The sequence below is a fragment of the Antedon bifida genome, chromosome 5 (assembly GCF_963402885.1).
Source record: "Antedon bifida chromosome 5, ecAntBifi1.1, whole genome shotgun sequence".
In the NCBI taxonomy this organism is placed as follows: domain Eukaryota; kingdom Metazoa; phylum Echinodermata; class Crinoidea; order Comatulida; family Antedonidae; genus Antedon; species Antedon bifida.
This window is the reverse complement of record NC_136230.1, coordinates 21,169,627-21,190,090: the sequence shown is the minus strand read 5'-3', so window position 1 is coordinate 21,190,090 and position 20,464 is coordinate 21,169,627. Positions and strand designations below refer to the sequence as shown.

The window sequence follows — 20,464 nt, the reverse complement described above, 5'->3', positions numbered from 1 at the left end:
TGCTGGTTTGTTGTTTGCAAAACTTTCCTACACATACACAATCTGCCTAAATTGAGGGCGTTATATTGTTGTTCTTTTTTGCCATAATGCTGATTCATTTATTACAGTAGAATTCGCTAATAAATAATGTAAGTTAAACAGGTATCGATAAGAATTATTACTTAACTTTACAGTTAACTTTAGTAGGATAGCCTAGACATATCCATCCACAGACAGTTACAGACCTAGGCCTATTACTAGGCGTAGCCTAGGCTAGGCCTCTCTATCTAGCCTAGCCTATAGAATAGGCCTAGTCTGGCCTACTAGACTAGAGGCCTACTACACTAGCCTATCCCCTAGATAGTAGGGCCTCCTGCTTCAGCTAGGCCTAGGCTGCTAGGCCTGGCCTACTACGGGGAACAGACGATCGGGCCCATTGTAAGACGATCAGGCTCAAATCTGTCGCGTTTATTTTTGGTCGCAATAAAACCAACTTTTGGAATTTGTTGTGGCGCGCACCACTACTAGGAATGGAGTATGGTCGAAGCGGCCGCCAACCAAAGCGGCCGCCAGTTTAATATCGTCATTTGTATGGAACGCCATGTGCGCTTTAAACTTTGATTGTCGTTGTCAACGCCATGGCCTATGGCGAGTTGAGTTACAGCTGTATGTATGGTCAAACCAATAAATATAAGCCAAATCATGTACTATCGAATCTTTATATTTCTATAATAATTAAGTTTGCCTGCCGATAAATCAATGTATATTTTATTTGTATTTTAATATTAAATATATAATACTAAATATATTTACATATACTATCGAATCATTAATAATTTACGCTTGCATCATAATCTACGTACTATTGAACCGTTATATCTCATTTACGATTTATTTATTTATTTGTATCTCTTTTTTTAAAAAATATATTGGCAGTGAAGGGAAAAATAACGTTGACCTGATGTTTCTCGAGCACTCTCCTATTGAATCTTTATACAGTATTGCATTAATAATTCACGTACGGTATTGCCGAATCTTTATATCTCATTTACATACTATCGAATCTTTATACAGTATTGCAATAATTTACGTACGGTATTGCCGAATCGTTATATCTCATTTACATACTATCGAGTCTTTATACAGTATTGCATTATTTACGTACGGTATTGCCGAATCTTTATATCTCATTTAAATACTATCGAATCTTTATACAGTATTGCAATAATTTACGTACGGTATTGCCGAATCGTTATATCTCATTTACATACTATCGAATCTTTATACAGTATTGCATTATTTACATACGGTATTGCCGAATATTTATATCTAATAATACTTTACTATCGAATCTTTATACAGTACAGTATTGCATTAATAATTTACGTACGGTATTGCCGAATCGTTATATCTCATTTACATACTATCGAATCTTTATACTGTATTGCATTATTTACGTACGGTATTGCCGAATATTTATATCTAATTTACTTTACTATCGAATCTTTATACAGTACAGTATTGCATTAATAATTCACGTACGGTATTGCCGAATCGTTATATCTCATTTACATACTATCGAATCTTTATACAGTATTGCAATAATTTACGTACGGTATTGCCGAATCTTTATATCTCATTTACATATCGAATCTTTATACAGTATTCCAATAATAATTTACGTACGGTATTGCCGAATCTATATCTCATTTACATACTATCGAATCTTTATACAGTATTGCATTAATAATTTACGTACGGTATTGCCGAATCTTTATATCTCGTTTACTTTTACTATCAAATCTTTACACAGCATTACATTAATAATTTACGTACGTTATTGCCGAATCGTTATATCTCATTTACATACTATCGAATCTTTATACAGTATTGCAATAATAATTCACGTACGGTATTGCCGAATCGTTATATCTCATTTACATACTATCGAATCTTTATACAGTATTGCATTATTTACTTACGGTATTGCCGAATATTTATATCTAATTTACTTTACTATCGAATCTTTATACAGTACAGTATTGCATTAATAATTTACGTACGGTATTGCCGAATCTTTATATCTCTATCTATCGAATCTTGTTTTTTTTATTGATTAGTAATAGGGTGTGTTATACATTAAGTGTTATTCCATTGTAATACATTGTTTGTGTTTTCAATAAAGCAACATGGGGACGAAAACGCGACCTTCTACAGCACTATTCCTGGCCGGCCGCCAGTCGAGTTTTTAGCAGAAATTCGCGTAATTAACCGTACCGTACAGACACTTGCATCTTATTTTAGTATAAAACTCATTTTAAATTGATCAATATTTATATATCTGAAGGTATAAAATAATTTAGGACATTAAATAAATAAATTGATGTCATCATGTTATTGCAATTAAATGATTGCGAACACTACTACAGTAGTTACCTTACTAATTAATTAATATACAATAACAAATATATATATATTATTTTGATATACTTTATTGAAAAAATATATATATTATTCTTAATAATTGGCTTATATATTATATTAATATACAATACAAACACCACAATGTATTTTATTGACTTTATTAAACATATATCATTTAGAACAGTTAAAGCAAGTATTAAATCATCGATTCGCCATTTCGTTTAAAAGAACGTATCACATTCAATCTGTAAAAAAAGAGAATAAATTACATAGTAATGTAGATTGTTATTTACGTCCCAGGTAAAGAAAACCTGTCGAAACAATGACAATCAAAGATTACAAAACAACGACAATCAAAGCGCACACAGCGTTCCATATAAATTACCGTTATTGAACTAGCGGCCGCTTTGGTTGGCGGCCGCTTCGACCGTAATCCCTAGGAATACTACTACTGTAGCTATGCTTTTTTTTCATAATGCCGATCGTGTTTTTTTTTTTAATCGTTTGGTTTTATTGCTTCGCACAATTTTTTATTTGGCACACTAAACATTTTTGTGATCATTATACGTCATCATCGTTTTTATATTATGTAGGCTTACTGTAGATTATTGATTTTACCGCCTGGATATTTTAGACGATGAGTATTTATTATTAATATTATGCTAATTAGGCCAAATAAAATTTATAACAAGTTTATCGTCCCCGCCCGTGCCGATTTTTGGCGCCACATCGATTTTAATTTTATTTTTTATGTTAGAATTATTTGACTGGAATTTATATTTACAAAATGTTTACCTTTCCGTAAATCGTAATCCAAATACTGTAGGCCTAGACAGCCCACACATCGTGTACTAGGCTCGGGTCATGCATGCAGCAGCCGTTTTGCAGTATGCAACACGCGTGACTAATTAGTATGACATCGGTACACGTCTGGAACAGCGACCGACCGACTTGACATTGCGTGGTTTTGTTTCTGTGGTACACAGAGAATCTTTATTATTCGTTCGTCATGATTTTTTACTTACTCTTTGTTGAACTACGATAAAATGGGGGTATTTGTTTGTGTTTTGATTCGCAAGAAGAATAAAGTTATAAATTAATGCTTAATTAAAATTATTAGTGTTTTCAAGTGTATTTTTATTTACATAAAATTTAAGAAATGTAAGAATAAAAATATAAGTTGGCGGCCATATTGGACAAATTTGCGTAAATTTAAATAAAAAATAAAAAGGGCCTCCCTCATCATTTTTTTTTTAATCCCGGACGATAAACTGGTTATTAATTTTATTTGGCCTTATATATTTCATTTATTTTATTACAGGTGAGATAAGAGGGATTACCGTTATTGTAAAAATATGATTGTTTATAATCATAATTATATTAGGGGCATTCCACAGTATTTTTTTGTTACGGACGGGACATTTTTGAGAATATAACTAGACATATCTTAGAAATAAAAAAGAATACAAAATTCAAAGTAGAATAAATGTATACATATATGGCCAATGTTTATTATGAAAGTCAAAAAAAGAAAAAAGACTGTACAAAAAAAATGTTATTATGAAAATTGTATGCGTCGCGGATGGGACGGCAAATGGACATGACTTTTGAGAAGGTTTACGTATTGTAATATTTCTCCTCATTTAAAAGAGATTTTAAAATTTGTTTTGTATTATTATGTTGCCAGATAGTTGTTTTAGATAACTGAATGTTAATTATAAAAATTGAACTGAAAATTTATTAATAAATATGATTTATATGTCGTTACGGACGGGACATTTCTAACGTCGCGGACAGGACAACTTTGTCCACGTTAAAAAATTGTACAATTTTGCTATTAAAAAAATTTAAAAATAAGTTTTTTACATCAATGTAATCTTTTATTTACAAATCAAAATATAATTCAACCTTTGAAACACTGTTTAAAAGTTTATGTCAAGTGAAAATATTAAAATTCATAAATATGAAATATTATTTATAAAATTAATTATTCGAAGAGTTATAACGAGAAGCAATATTGTAAAATGTTATCAAAATATTTATTTACACTAATATAAAAGTTATGCTTGGCATATTAAACAAGACTTCAAGATATTAACACATTTAAGGCGAATCTTTAAAAATTGGCGTTGGCGTTTGATGTCTTTTGTGAATTTGTTAGTGGATCCAAGTTGTATCTGAAATTTCCTTCTATCCTTGCTTGGATTTAATAACTGTAGGCCTACTTCTATTAAAATTCAATCTTAATTATTTAGTATCTGATTTATTTATAAAAGGTTCTTGGTTGCAAATTCACCAAAGAATGAAATCTACAAAGCGATGACCGCACCCAATACTCCCATTCATACTGGTCATGTTGTTTTGGATTTAGGTATTGTTCTTTTGTGGATTGTTATTTTAAATACAGACCACAATGTTTTGTGATTAATAAACAGTTAACACCTTTGTACAGTACTTTTCAGCCTACAGTACAAAAACACTTTTTAATTCTTACAATATTGTCATCACATCCATAAAAAAAATGTCCCATCCGTAACATTCAATAAATTTTGATGGTAATGTTTTTTTAATAAAAAAATACAAGTTTTAAAAAACTTGTTTAAATCTATTGCAATTTAATATCCTTAGGAGTTGAAAATTAAGATTTAAAATTAGGAATTAAATAACAATTTTAAAGCCATTACTTCAATAAACACAAGTGAGGAAAAAACCCCAATCGAAATGTCTCAGAAGTAACAATTATGAATTTTGAAATGCAAGTATGAAATTAATAAACAATTTTAATAAAATACTTTATTATGAATAATTGGAGCTTACTTTAAAAAAAAGTAACTGCAGTATATTTATGGGCAAAAATGTTAACAAGATGCATGGTTTTATTATGAAATAAAAAGGATTTAAATGATATGTGCCGTCCTTAACAAAAATGTCTGTCCCGTGCCTACGAAAAATGTCATCCATATATTTTTGAATATGATATTTTCACCAAAAGTTTCAAAATATTTGTTTATAATGTATTGCATATAGTTTTAAAAGGAGAAAACAAAATATTAAATTGTGGTATCAATACTTTTAACTGAAATGTAAAAAACACCATAAAACTACTATTAAAATTTTGCGGATGGGACAATTATGAATTTTGAAATGTACATATGAAATTTAATAAACAAAATATGTGTTATAAAATGCTTGAATATGTACAATAGGGACATAGAGTAACTATATCTGGCAAAAAAATATTTAAAAGATGCATGGTTTGTGAAATAATTAGGATTTAAATGATACGTCCCGTCCGTAACAAAAATGTCCCGTCCGTAACAATATATTTTTGAAATATGATATTTTCATCAAAATCTAAAATTTTCAAAAAATTTGTTCATAATATAATGAGATATAGTCCTCAGGAGGAGAAAATGAAATATCAAGATTTTTGCATCATTACTTTTAAAATAAATGTAAAAAAACCGCCTAAAACGTCGCGGACGGGACATTTATGAATTTAAAATGGATGTATGAAATTAATAAACAACAAAATTTAAATTAAATACTTGATTATGTATTATTGAGACATAAATTAACTATATCTGTTAAACAATATTAAGATGCATAGTTTATGAAATAAATAGGATTAAAAATGTCCCGTCCGTAACGCCAAATATGACTTTTTCATATTTAATATTGAATAACTTAAAAAATCAATATCAGAAAAATAAAAAAAATGTTATTTAATAAACTTCAACATGAAATGAAACTAACCAAAAGTTACATCAAAATCAGTAAATGAAATTTTTAAACCCACGGACCAAATACTGTGGAATGCCCCATTAATTAAACTAATATAATGAAACGTCAATGATTGGATAATTTTTGTGTGGTGGTGGTAGGAGATGAGACGAGAAACCTTCATGGGCCTGTTATTCTCCAGCACGTTTGTTGACCGTGACACAATCCAGGAATTTCCCTTACAATAAAACGTAGCGTGTTACGGACTAAACATCAAATCGGTAAACGCCTGCCAAAACAGTTTGAATTTATGATATTTTTTATTAGGTTCTTTGTCATTGTCATTGCAGTATATAATAAAAAGCACATAAAAAAAGTCTGCGTCGATCTTTCTTATACAAAATGGCAATGCCGTTTGTAATTAACATCTTGTTACCACTCTTGTGGTTAAATTTCTTAATGTACTCTTGTGGTTAAATTTCTTAATGTACTCTTGTGGGTAAATTTCTTAATGTACTCTTGTGGGTAAATTTCTTAATGTACTCTTGTGGGTAAATTTCTTAATGTACTCTTGTGGTTAAATTTCTTAATGTACTCTTGTGGGTAAATTTCTTAATGTACTCTTGTGGGTAAATTTCTTAATGTACTCTTGTGGGTAAATTTCTTAATGTACTCTTGTGGTTAAATTTCTTAATGTACTCTTGTGGGTAAATTTCTTAATGTACTCTTGTGGTTAAATTTCTTAATGTACTCTTGTGGGTAAATTTCTTAATGTACTCTTGTGGGTAAATTTCTTAATGTACTCTTGTGGGTAAATTTTTACAATAATTTTTAAAGAGCAAACTTATTGCAACCTGTAAAATAAATTGAAAACAAAATAAATTAGGCGTAAATAAACATTCATCCCTTATACTGTATGTAACATATATCGCCAGAACCAATTACAGAGTTTTAAAAATAATTGTTTTTAAATTGGAAAAACGGCGAAAATGTATCTAGCCATCACATATAAACGCCCGACAGAAAAAAACGCAATCGTATCAGCGACGCTCTAAACCAAATACTGATTTTTATTGGGACCAAAATAAAACGCGATGATCAATTTTACCATATTGAACACAAGACTATCGGGCCTTGCGCTAAGATGATCGGGCCCAACAAATAAGATGGTCCGGACCAACATGGTTCCGAACACATGAGACGATTGGGCCAACTCATGAGACGATCGGGTCCAACGCTGAAGACGATCGGGTCCAACGCTGAAGACGATCGGGACCACATTTTCTGGGCCTCATCGTCTTAGGTCCGATCGTTCGTCTGACAACCGCCTACTACTAGAGCGCCCAGTAGCCTAGGCCCCTCTAGGTTGTTGAAGCGCCCTGCTTCAATTCCCTAAGTATATATTAGGCCATGTTAAGTCCTAACTAACTTTCTAGCCTAGCTTAACTAGAGGAGGATTTGATGTAAAAATATCCCTCTTGGCCTAGGCCTACTACTGTACTAGCCTAGACCCAGAGACAATTGCAGACATCAACTGCGTTGTGATTGGTCATCATGCTAACAAAAAAAAGTTGATAGTTAACCTATAAAATATAACTAAACCTAAAGCTCTAAATAATCTCTCTCAACTAGAGGACGATTAAAAGAAAAATAACGAAAAAAAAAGAAAAACCGCCATAGCCCCATTTGTATGCGTAAGCATTTTAACTGACCAATCATAATTGTGTTGACATCGTTCCTCTACTCATGTATGACTAGGTGATGGTGAGTGATAGGAAATTGTTCGACCGTGTTATATCGTATCCAACTGTCGTCCAGTTATTAATAACTTTTATAACTTTATTCAGTGAACCGTATAAATTATCTTTATAACATTGTCCAACCATGGATATAGGTCCATGGTCCATGCCAGTTAATAACTTATTTTTATATTTTACAGAATCAATCAAGAGAAGTAGAAACACTTAACCACCAGAATGGTAAAGCAGAAGTTTAAACTATTGATAACCTGTTTCAACAACATATTTAAAGACACTTTACCTGCAATTTTTAATGTTTTGTAAAAATAATGCATATATAAAAAATACTACACGCCCTGTAAATCCATGGATTCCACGGACAAAATACCCGGATGAACATTGATTATAGCGCCTTCTATTTTGATTTGATGTAAATTTTGCAGTCCGCCTCAAAGTATCTGTGGTTCATCTTGAGGGTTGATTCACGGAAAAGGGAAGAAATTATTATTATTATCTGGACACTTTCCGATTAATTCTGTGTGTTTACATTGACATGATTGGTTAGACAACTCGTTCTTTGACCAAAACATCGTACGACATTGCCGTGACAACAACTTTATTCCTGTTCAAATTTGTCCGCCGGAATGTTGTCCATGGATTACAAACGTCTCACGCAGTTATTTATCTTGCGGCACTATACAAGCTTCGGTCTTATGCCTAGTTTAGCTAGGCTTAGTTTTGTGAGCCTAGATGTAAAGAGTAGTAATGTATGAACATTGTCTTCCTAATAGGTCTAGCCTGACGTTGTCTCGCTGCTGAATTGTCTTTCCTTTTTTGGCAAAACATGTTACTACAAATTAGAGAAGACCTGGTATTTTAGCTTAAAAGTTACAGTTCTGTTATTTGTTTTCCTGTTCACGACCGATCGGAAGTGGGTGCATCACATAAGCAATATGAAAATATCTATCTGCGCACGATGCAGTCTAGTATTTATAGCGGGCCACTTAAATTATTAGAATCAACTTATTTTTCACATTTGTAATCGTTTAAAGACAATAAAAATTATCGCAATAGGTCTACAAAGTATTTATTTTTACATAAAATGTAGTTAAATTTGATTTTAAAAACGTAGGTAAAAGGTAATTTTAGATTGTTTGACTGTCTGTTTAAATTTAATACCACCAAATGAAATTTATATAAGGAGAAAGAAGTCATGATTCAACATTTTGATCTTTATTGGATCATCAGAAAATGCTTTTCTCAAATAAATTCCTGATGACGATCCTTGCAATAAAGATCGAACATTGAATCAAGTTCTTTATCTTCTGAATATTTAGTCTTAAAATAGATATTTCCTCAAGTTATTACAGTGTTAATTTTGTTTTATAATTTTATTGCCTAGTTTGGGTTTTCATTTGATAATGTCCAGAGGAGTTACAAGACACAATACCGATGCTTCTCAGTATCAATGTTACAAGGGAATTGCCGTCAGGATGTTGAAAGAGGGGGAAAGAGTAAGTCATACAAACAAAAAAATCAAAGCATCCTTCATTTAATAGAATTGATTAAATTGTTGGGGTAGTTCCATTTCATCCTAACCATGGAGAAATAAGTTAGCCTAACTAATGGTGGCTTTATATTGACCGGAAACTCAAATTACTGTGTCAACAAATCAAATGCTCCGAGACAGTTGCTTAGTTTTAGACTCCCATAAGTCTTCCTTATGCAGCTGCACTATTCTGGCCATGAAAAAAAATGTTATATTATTTTATTATTTATTTTTATTAGGTAAATTTGCCACCAATCTGAAGCTAAGGTCAAATCTTTTAAATGTTTTCAGCCTTTTCATAGAGTCAAGACAATTTTTATTTTTTAATCTATTTAATTTATTATTTGTTCTCTCTTTTTAGTCATTATGCCACCTTCTGCGTTAGATACACTAAGTAAGTATTTTCTTTTTCCACAAAGTGAAATCAGTCACAATGTATGCATATTGCATTAGCATTATACAGTAATTAGATAATAATAAGCATCAGCCTTGTTCTTTTATATGTACTACTGTACATTAAATATTTTTTGATATACAATATATATATTCCCTCGGGGATGTCAAATCTTATATTTTACCTCTAAGCAATATCTGTATAATATGTTTTGTGTTTTAAATTCAAAAAATCGAATTGCTGTTAATGTATTAAATGTTTAAATAATTAATGGCAAATGTGACAATAATGAATTGTTATCAGCAGAACATAATGTAACACAATGTTGTTATTCATCAACATAACATATTCTATCAACAGCTCGTATGAACATAATGTACCCAATGTTGTTTAAGTTAACAAATGTAAAAGAACATCGTGAAACACATTGTGGTGTCTTGGAATTTGTTGCTGATGAAGGAAAAGTTTATTTACCTTACTGGGTAAGTCCTGTAAACATACCAACTGGTGTTCTCCAGCACACCAGGAAAATTTATGTGAATTGAATAAATCAATTCCCATCCTTGGCTATGTTTTAATTGATTTTTATTTAATTAATCAAGATTACATTATCTGTCTTGTCTTAAGGATTGTTTATTGTAGAAGGTTAAGATATTGGTTGCTAATAACACATATCTCGTTATTAATATGACTTGACTAAAACATGTATATTTACTCAGCCTGTATAACGTTTATCTACAGTACATACACCGTAAAACCACAGGCTGTTGTAGTTACTAGCATAGATAATATTATAATAATAATATTTGTTGGTTACTTTCCTTTAAAGGAGGAGGAACACTCTCGTAACAAGAGGTTCAACCCATACAAAATGTTTACTAATTAAATATATAGTTACAATATGCACAATTAAGTCAAGCAGTAAAACTTTAAAACAGGAAAATAAATTCATGGCAAATTGGGTTTGAATTTTATGACACTGTATTTGGTACTTTTTTATTTTTTCCAGATGATGCAAAACTTGCTACTTCAAGAAGGAGACTTACTTCAGTTGGAAAGTACATCTTTGTCAGTGGCAACATTTTCCAAATTTCAACCACAGTCGGTTGATTTCTTAGATATTTCAAATCCAAAAGCAGTGTATCCTTTAGCTTTGCTAATGTTTATGTAATCGCTTTGAATTTAATTTTTCCAAACAAAAATGTAGTTATTAAACAGTTAGTTTGATTTGTTTATTTAAAAATAATGTACATACATAAAGCTTGATTTTTGTATTTCTTTAACCCATTTAAAGACTTGAAAATATACTCAGAGGTTTTGCTTGTTTAACAAGAGGAGATATGATTGCAATTAAATACAATGATAAGATATATGAATTAAAAGTTTTGGAAACAAAGCCAGCCGATGCAGTGTCTATTATAGAATGTGATATGAGTGTAAGTACAACCATCAATATTTCAGTAAAATAATTTATATCTGAAAAAAAGTAATTGGGAAAACTCCTTTGCTATTGAGACCATTGCTATTTAGATCATTTTCTGGTTGCTAGAAACATTACTAGACTAGAATCCTATAGACATATTTTGTCCAGCACACACAAACAAATAATGTTAACATTTAGTGAACATTTAAATATCTAAAAAGGTTTCTTCTGATTTGGCTCACAGCTTGTAAACTTTATTTTTCATAGGTTGACTTTACAGCACCAGTAGGCTATGTTGAACCACAGCGAATAAAACCACAGGATCCAGAACCGGAGGTAAGGTGTGATTTGTTAAAGGCCATTCCTAATGATGTAAATTTTAATTATGTATATTATACTTTTCTTAAATTTATCTGTTTCCATAAGAGTAAACTCACTCAATATTTTCATTCAAGATATGTTTTTCCCAGATATTTTGTATAATAGTATTCATTTTCTGTAATTTTTCTTTGATTTTTCCTTTTTTGATATCTACACAGAGTATGCAAGTTGATGATACCGACTATATTGATGAGAGTAAATTCATGGCATTTCAAGGATCTGGTAACAGACTGGATGGCAAGACTAAAAATTTAGACTCAAAACCAGTTTCTTTACAGCCACGCATCTACAAACGGTAATTGTGTATTGCTCTCTACAAATGTAATAATATTTTGCATGTATACACAGTATACAATGCAAGCCTATAGACAGTACTACTGTACAATCGTCCAGTTCAATCTAGCTTTATTCCCCTTCTTATTTTTTGAAGATTTTAAAACCTGGTGAGTTATGTTGATAATGATGTTCGGGCCAGACCTCTGATATTTTACGCGATCCTTATAGTTGGAAATCATTTGACTTATTTTAGTGTTTATCTCTCGAGTGTTTGTAACAATTTACCACAAACCAATATATGAGCATTACTGATATACAGTAAGGACTACATCAGCAAATTGGTGAATGTGGTTCAATATAATAGTTTTTAGAAGAAAAAATATTTATATGTGAATAATTATCTTACAGTGGAATTCCGAACTATGATTACAAACAAGGAACAATTACATTTATAAGAACAGCTAAACCAACAACTAACCCTGATCAAAATGAGGTAAGTTGAAGGATAACAAGAGTCTGAACACACTTGAATTACTAAAACATTAAATAATCCTATTGATTGCTCATTGCTATAATGTATCAATGGTAACTTTGTGGTATTTACTATAAATAATAATTATTACCTTTTTTTTTCAGGATCAAACTGATAATTTTGAAGCATTTACTGGTGAAGGTAATCGACTTAGGAAAAAGACTGTAAGGAATAAGTGAAGATTACAATGTATACTTTTAAATCCCAGTCCTCGATAATCTCAATTTTGACATAAAATCTAGATTTTGAATATGCTTCTCGGGTAAAAGAAATGCAATGCTGTACACTAGAATTATAACTGTTCCAAACTTTGTTTCGAGCAGTTTTTAGTTGTGCATTATGACAACATATTTATAATATACATAGAATTTCTAGCAAAGCCTGTTAAACAACTGGCCTTTTTTTTTTCAAAAAACCCAATAAGTTACTATATTAAGTTATATTACATAGCCTGAATTGGTCGAAATGGTATCATGACGAGCCCTTCAGGAATCCAAAATGTTTTGTTTCCCTAGGGAAATTATTTCTGTTATAGTGACCAGACTCTGGATTGTGCCTGAGTCAATACTAGATAATCTCGAATTGTGAATGTACGCCTAACAAGTTCAATCCCTTGATGAAGAAAGTACACTCTCTAATGTGTAATATAACACTCTTCAATGATAATAATAATAATGCAAATTTGGAATGTTAAAGTATTAAGAAAAAAGTAGGACCTACATACTACTGGTACTGGTTCAAATAACCGTCTCATAGAGACATCTGGTAGCCATTGACTTAAAGTTGGCATTTGGATGTGTTACTTTTAAATGTACAGTACGAGAGTGACTACTACCAAATTGCACAGTCACAAAACAACTTATAAAATAGTTCATATATACAGTTAAAACATTGCTGGAAATTATAAATTTCTGTTGAAGCAGGCTCCAATGAAGTGCAAGGGGAAATAACAAAGAAAGCACAAAGAATAGTATAGTATTTTCCGTAGTATATAAATAAATAAGTGCTTTTTATTACGGGAAAATAATAAAAAGTTCTTTTATAAACTATTATGTACTTCAATAGAATAATACAAAAGGGTATTTAAATCAACATGTTAAGGTTAATGAAAGTAAAACAATTAAATTGTATTACAAAGAATAATCCATTATCATATCAATATGGGTCGATTGTTTGTGGCTGTTTTATTGTAGCTGTTGTAGCCTACGTGGAAAGCAATGCAGATAGGATATTAAACATTTCAATTTAAAGTACTTACTGGTCAGTAACCTCATCATCATGGCTAAACTGATGATGAGGTGTGTCTATTCGATTGTGAAGGTTCATATTTTCATTTAAAATCCTAATCAACACGTAATAATATTGTTTAATATTACCGTAATAAGGTTTCTCAAGCTTGGTTCCCACTAACGAACAACCAAACGCAAGGACGTAACGCAACGTAAGTGATTTGGCCAATCACAAGCAATGGAACAATGGCTTGTCATTGGTCAACTCGCTTGTGTTGCGCGCACGCCCTTGTGTTGCTTCTCTAGTGGGAACCACGCTTTAGGAACAGTCGACGCGGTCCATCACCCCCTCGTACAAATGGATTCCGGAATAGATTTTACTCGCCTGTCATTAGAGCACTGAATGTTACAGAATGATGTGTCGTGTTTTTTTCCTTTTTTTGTATTCCTATTGTGTTGTATTCTTAGTGCAACACAATATTCTATGTAGGTTAATATACAAATTATATAATAAATGGAATTGAATTGAAATACCAAGAATTGGCAAATCCAGACAAAATTATCCCATATGGTTATAATGCTCTGACTTCTGAAAAAGAAACACATATACATACACGACTGCTTGACTAAGACGGCAGATACTCCTCTGCAAAACCAGTTGTGTGACTGTTTCAAGAATAGAGTTGAGAGACGCGTGGTTCGCCACATGCACGCATGATACTGTGGGTTAAAATTCCCCCAAACTAGATGTGAACTCAGATGCTAAAATGTGTGCATTTTTAGATAAACGAAACTCTTCCAGACAATGACCATGATTTGCATGAGCTTGTAGAGAACTTACAGGTACACAAACATTCAGCATACTGTCGCAAGAATTCTTGTAGATACTATCCTCGACCTCCTAGTACCAGAGAACTTTTAGTCCGAGAACCTAATGACGAGCTTGCCCCATAAAAAAAAAGGCTGCTTAAAATGTGCTTGGTGCTGACAGTAGGCCTACTTGAAGTTGTTAGGCAAGTGCGTATATGCCACTTTGGATGTTCCTTCCACATTCTCCTAAGGATTACACTTCAATGGGTGGTTTGTCCAGTAATTCTCAATCTATGATTTAAATTTATTAATAGTTGTTTCCATAACTGCTTTTTCTGGTAAGCCAATCATTAATTGCTCAGATAGAAAAGGAAAATTGCCGCAATCTTGACTTCACTTTTTGTTTCTTTATTTTCAGACTATGACCTCTAGTTTGAGAATCCTGATATAGGTCAAAGAAATCAGTTCCACTAAGATTGTCAAATCCTTTGACTAATTCCAAAAAAATTAAAAATAACAGATTTCGAAAAAAGGTGGGTCATTTTGAAGTATCATAATAGTTATTAACTATCACCAAAAATTTGTCGAAAAAAAAAATCATTTAACTGAAATACAGACGTTTTTTTGTTTAAAAAATAACTTTGACTTCCAGTCAAAGTTTTCGATCTAAACATATCCCATAATGAAACGCGCTTGTTTGGCTACTCTGTATGCATAATCATGAAACTTCCTCACGATCTGTGTGAAAACACCTTCTCAACCGTGACGAGTTGTAAACAATCCTAATTAGCATATGCATAATGCGCACTCGTGGTTTGAAATCTTTGTTTACTTTCGCTCGCGACGATTTTCAGACGAAATGTAATCCAACTAATTTACCTGTTAATTACGTAAACTTGTTGCTTTTGGCTCGAATTTTCGACTTAAAGTGAATAACTTTAATATTACTTTGATATGGGCAATTTAAATTTAGAATATTTTGACCTTCATTTTTGTGTGTTTCAAGGGACAATACATCTTTAAACATTTTAAATATTTGAATTACGTCAGCTCGTTTCCTTCTATATGCCAACGTTGGAAGTTTAAGGTGAATTAACCTCTCATGGTAACTAAGATGATTCAATCCTGGTAAAAGCCTGGTAGCTCTCTGTTGCACTTTCTCCAGTGTGTATCACCATCTTTTTCATACATTGGACATCAAACTGTGTTACCATATTCCAACGTTAGTCGAACTATTGACTTGTATAAGCTTAATATTCCTGTCATATTTAATTATGTAAACGATATCTTCACTTTATAGTTTATAGTTCACTGTCCACCATCATGTTACATAAAAATGTAAACTTTCATTATTTTTTATATTTAATTCAATAATTGATATTTTTATACTTAATCTAGTTTTTTATTGCAATTTTTTAAATTTTTTATTGGGCTGCGATTTGTGTATATTGTGTATTCGTATTCGTTTTGTAACCGTATAATGTACATAAATATTATTACTGCAATTCAGCTCTTTAGGCTGCAATAGTCATAATATTTGTATATATCATAATTTTGTTGCGATTGTACCATAATTTATGTTGAATAAAATATACAGAGATATGCCTATATAAACATTAAATAAATTGATTCCAAACAATAAACTCCTTTCGACGCTAATATGTGTGCTGCAAATTCTCGTATGTGTTGAGAAAAATCTACATGGAACGGGAAAACAAAGAAAGCACAAAGAATAGTAAATGTTGATGACGTTTAAATAAGTGGTATACCTCATTAATAAGTGTTTTTCATTACGGGAATATACCGCAAAAGTTGTTTTATAAAAACATCTGTACTTCATTAACATATTATACTTAACAGCATTTAAATCAACAATGTTTTAATGTATTTAATTATTATTTTATTATAATTAGTATTGCATTAGGTGAACACCATTTGTTGTGTAAATATTGACATATTAATTGTTTTGACATATTAATCATATTAAATCAACATTGTTTTAATGTATGTAATGAGTATTGCATTAAGTGAACACCATTTGTTGTGTAAATATTGACAAATCAATTGTATTGTGTGTGTTGTATATTATTTCATTGACATTTCAATAATCATGTTTATAAGTAAAACGAACAACTTGTCTTTACTATCATTTATCAATATGGGTCGATCGTCGATATTCGTTGCTGTTTTGATAATATCTTTTGTAGCGTATGTAGTAGGCAGTAAAGGTGATAAAGGTAAGATTGTATTTTTTAATTTAGTAGTAGGTTTAATAGTGAAGTAACACGTGTGTTTATTCGATTGTAAAGGGTCAAATTTTCAGTGAAATGATAATAAATATTTGTTGAAATCTAAACTTATAATAGACAAATAAATTAACTAGATTTTGACGAATTTTCTGATATTTAATTTAACAAAAGAATGGCAGATCATAAGAGAGGATTGTTACAACAACAGCATAATACGCTTTTCGCTGATTTTCGCTCAAATTTCAATATTATTATATATATAATAACCATGCCTTTTTTGTCAGGAATCAAACCACCTAAACAAAATGATGTAGGCAATGTGTAATGTGTATTTCATCGTCGCATTGGCGCTGCTCAATTAGGCTAAAGTTAATCATTTTTCTTTCTTTGAATTCAGGAAACATTGATGAATCTCCTACTGAGCACAAACCTGATGTTGGTGTGGTGGAGGTGGAGGTCAAACCCGTAATCGAAAAAGAAGGTGAGGTTTTGAACTCCAAGCCTAGTCAACACTAGAAAACTTAGAGTTAGCCGAACTACGCACACAAGTTTTGCCATGTTTCCAGTGATATCAGTTGACGATGAATGGCTTGTGTTAAATTAAGCATAAGTTGATATCTTCCAGATCCATTTAAACAAACATATTTAAGAAGCCATAATTAAGTAATTTAGTAATAATGTGGTTTAATGGTGAGAGCCCATGACACCATCTGTACCAAGACGAATTTGAGTGAACAGTATTGTTTCACTCGAATCGGATCTCGGACGGCGTGCAGTCAGGCAGGGAATAAGTGAGATAAGCTCTGTTGAAGGTATTCTATGACCAAAGAGAAATAAATTTATTTATTATATTTATTTAAGTTTAGGTGGCCATAATATGAAAACAGTTTTTTGTGAATTCATATCTACAATTAACACATGTCTCACTTCCATAATATATTTTTTTTTAATAAGGGTAATTCTGAATACGATTTACTCCTTTACTGCTCACTTAAGGCCAAAGCTAACAATTCTGTTTCTTCTTTCTGGGAATTCAGAGGAAATTAATGAACCTCTGCTTGATATGGATGCGGACGTCAGCATCATCCAACAAGGTGAGGTTTGTCACACTCTAAGCCTAGTCAACCCTGGCAAATTTAAGTTTGCAAACTCGACCAAACCGACGTGATTGCTTAGTTAAATTATTTGCAAACATGTTCTTAAATTATTCCTCTTCATTAGCTCAGCTTTTTTCTAAATTTTGATTTTTCAGACAGCAGGTAGGCCTACATTCTTCGAACAAAAACGGCTATTATATCGCCAATACAAAATTGTACATAAAATGGGTTTTTTTTATTTAGAATAAACAATATTGCTTCGGCTAAAGTTTTGTTGTTGTTTTTTTTGTGTTATAGGCCTAGCTACAATTGCGAATTGTGGTGATGTACTAGTATGCCAAAATGGAGGAGTGTGCAAGGAAGACGTCACCAGTAGTGGTAATAAGACAGCTTACTATTGTGACTGTTCCATAAATTATGAGGGTGACAACTGCGAAAATGCAAGTAAGATATTTTCAAAATTAACCTTTTAATTGTATACCTAATTGTAGCAAACAGTCTCAAGAATACCCAGCAGGTTGTTAATTTGTAAACTAATACCGGTAACTGATAATTCACTCGTTTCGAGGCCTTATTTTTACACAACACTGGTCAATAGGTTATAGAATACTGTATGATTAAAAAGTATATATATATACAGTATTTGAATTAGTTAGATAGTATTATGTAAAATGAAGCATGCTTTTAAAATTTGACAGAGAAAAAAATCGTTAGAGCTTGTGTAATTATCAATATTCGAGCATATTAATTAGTTGAATGCAAATAGGTCAAGGCTATAAGCTATTTTTTAAATCATTGTGACACTTTGTATTTAATTGCAGAAAGATCAAAACAAGGTTTCTTTTCCCGGAAAGGTTAGAACAATTGCATTGGTAGGTCTAGCATGGTGAACACCTTATTAGAAATATTTTTACCGATGTCTTAATTAATACAAAAATAAGCTGAACGATTAAAATTATTTAGAAGTAAAAATGGTTTCTTTGGGCCTAATGCCAATACTTCATTTACCTGCCAGCCATAATCAAAATTGACATTAAATATTCTTTATTCAATGATTGTTTGTTTCTATTGTTTTTCCACACATAGGCCTAAACAAAATAACATACGGTAAATACATTCAAAAGTCATGAAATGATATAACGGTAAAAATGTGTCCAATATTATAATTACACTAAGTAGTCATGCTACAAGGAACATACTGTGAATTATTATATAAAAACAATTAGTGAACTAAATCTATATCAATTCATATTAGTATCAGAATCATATAATAATTAAATGGAACATAGAGAAAAAAGAAAGGGGCAACATGAGACAAATTAATTTAAGCATACAATTAAGATAACAATTAGGAAACATTATAATTATAAATCGATTAATGATGAATAAATAAAAGATACATTTAAAACGTTGAAAGAAAAGTTACTTACCATTATACATCTGTACCAGAGACTGTTTCTATGAAAGGATTATTTTAAGGAAGTAATGAACGACATGCAATCGATATTGCAAAGGTTATCGATGGAAAACGCGTAAAATGAGTCTTGAGTGTACAGTTTGGGTCGGCGGGAGTAAAGATTTAGCTCCGGTACAGAGAGCAGTTTGAACTTTGTTAATTTCAAATATATTAATGGTGTTAATATTTTAAAATAATATTTTTGTATGAAATCTCAAAGATGCCCCTGAAAAAATTACGTACGAATTACACGTTTTAAAGTTTTAAAATGTGATCGATATTGATGGTTTCATTATTGATACTGGTGGTTTCATTACTTGGCTAGGGCCATAAATTGCTGAATGTGTCTTTATTTTCCGTCCAGGAAATATTGCAATAAGAACTTTATTTATATTAATTTATATATATAATTTTATAAAGCGTGAGAAGGAAGTTGCAATTGTTTTTCATGTAAAAGATGTTCACACAGAAATTCTTGAGGATTGCAGAACACTGTACATTGGGAATAGTATTTAAAACGATAGGCTTGATTGTTTAAAGATGTATTGTCCACAAAAACCATTTTTCACTTAAAAAGACAAAATAAACGGTTAAATTCAATCTAAATGTTTGTTTTGCTTTGGATTAAAATTGTTCATGTAAATAATTCTATTTTTCATCCAATTTTTGGTCAAAGTAAATGTGTGACTTTTCTTTATTCAATAAAACATTTAAATTCAGGTCATCGCCTGATTACAAGGCAAATACAGGAATAATAATGAATTAATTGAACACTAATTTATACTGATCAAACATATAAAAAAAAAACATTATTGTTAGGCCTACATTAAAATGGCCACCGGTGAAATGGCATCATATTCAACAAAATCATTTTAAAATTTATTTTTTCACTGGAGAATAGGCATATATCTTTAAACAATAAAAAAAAAATATCAAAAAATGATTGTTTTTGAACATGACAAGTGAATCGACAGAACAGGGATTTGTCGTAAGACCATGAAGGAAATAGCCGTCCGTGACAGTTTGACTTTGCTCAACAATTACAACATACTTTAGTTTAGTAGTTGACTAGAAGTGGCAGATTAACTGTGGAATAAACTAGAACTAGAATGGGTACGGTGTAAACAAAACAGAACAAAATACTTAATTGCAAATAATGATAAATATGGTTTTTAAAATTTAAAATCAGAAATTGTACAGGCA

At 31.2% G+C, this 20,464-nt stretch overlaps 2 protein-coding genes across 4 annotated transcripts; both read left to right on the top strand.

Moving 5' to 3' along the window:
- Nucleotides 1-50: 50 nt before the first annotated feature.
- LOC144843577 (ubiquitin recognition factor in ER-associated degradation protein 1-like) lies at nucleotides 51-13,682 on the top strand. Of its 3 annotated transcripts, none has more exons than XM_078700417.1 (11): nucleotides 51-128; nucleotides 8,066-8,105; nucleotides 9,268-9,379; nucleotides 9,776-9,808; nucleotides 10,169-10,290; nucleotides 10,818-10,948; nucleotides 11,103-11,244; nucleotides 11,499-11,567; nucleotides 11,771-11,907; nucleotides 12,297-12,381; nucleotides 12,525-13,682. In XM_078700417.1, exons 2-11 carry the CDS (start codon nucleotides 8,103-8,105, stop codon nucleotides 12,597-12,599), a joined length of 909 nt encoding a protein of 302 aa, XP_078556543.1. In that variant the 5' UTR covers nucleotides 51-128; nucleotides 8,066-8,102; the 3' UTR covers nucleotides 12,600-13,682. The 3 variants fall into 3 exon arrangements, 2 of the variants coding, with proteins under 2 accessions (XP_078556543.1, XP_078556542.1); XR_013612265.1 differs by lacking the exon at nucleotides 51-128 and having other exon boundaries at nucleotides 8,046-8,105; nucleotides 12,525-13,129; nucleotides 13,344-13,679; XM_078700416.1 differs by lacking the exon at nucleotides 51-128 and having other exon boundaries at nucleotides 8,046-8,105; nucleotides 12,525-13,681.
- A 2,935-nt stretch (nucleotides 13,683-16,617) lies between these two features.
- Nucleotides 16,618-18,860, top strand: LOC144843408 (uncharacterized). Its single transcript, XM_078700192.1, has 5 exons — nucleotides 16,618-16,696; nucleotides 17,106-17,189; nucleotides 17,746-17,802; nucleotides 18,109-18,249; nucleotides 18,627-18,860. The coding sequence occupies exons 1-5, from the start codon at nucleotides 16,618-16,620 to the stop codon at nucleotides 18,662-18,664; spliced, it is 399 nt and encodes a 132-aa protein (XP_078556318.1). The 3' UTR covers nucleotides 18,665-18,860.
- The last annotated feature ends 1,604 nt before the right edge of the window (nucleotides 18,861-20,464 follow it).

Excerpts from the sequence above, each read along its gene's own strand:
- LOC144843577 (XM_078700417.1), top strand. Across the intron at positions 9,809-10,168 it reads TTCTGCGTTAGATACACTAA|CTCGTATGAACATAATGTAC; the intron begins GTAAGTATTTTC and ends TTCTATCAACAG. Across the intron at positions 10,291-10,817 it reads AAGTTTATTTACCTTACTGG|ATGATGCAAAACTTGCTACT; the intron begins GTAAGTCCTGTA and ends TATTTTTTCCAG.
- LOC144843408 (XM_078700192.1), top strand. The coding sequence starts at position 16,618 with ATGGGTCGATCGTCGATATTCGTTGCTGTTTTGATAATATCTTTTGTA. Across the intron at positions 16,697-17,105 it reads AGGCAGTAAAGGTGATAAAG|GAAACATTGATGAATCTCCT; the intron begins GTAAGATTGTAT and ends CTTTGAATTCAG. Across the intron at positions 17,803-18,108 it reads CGTCAGCATCATCCAACAAG|CTACAATTGCGAATTGTGGT; the intron begins GTGAGGTTTGTC and ends TTATAGGCCTAG.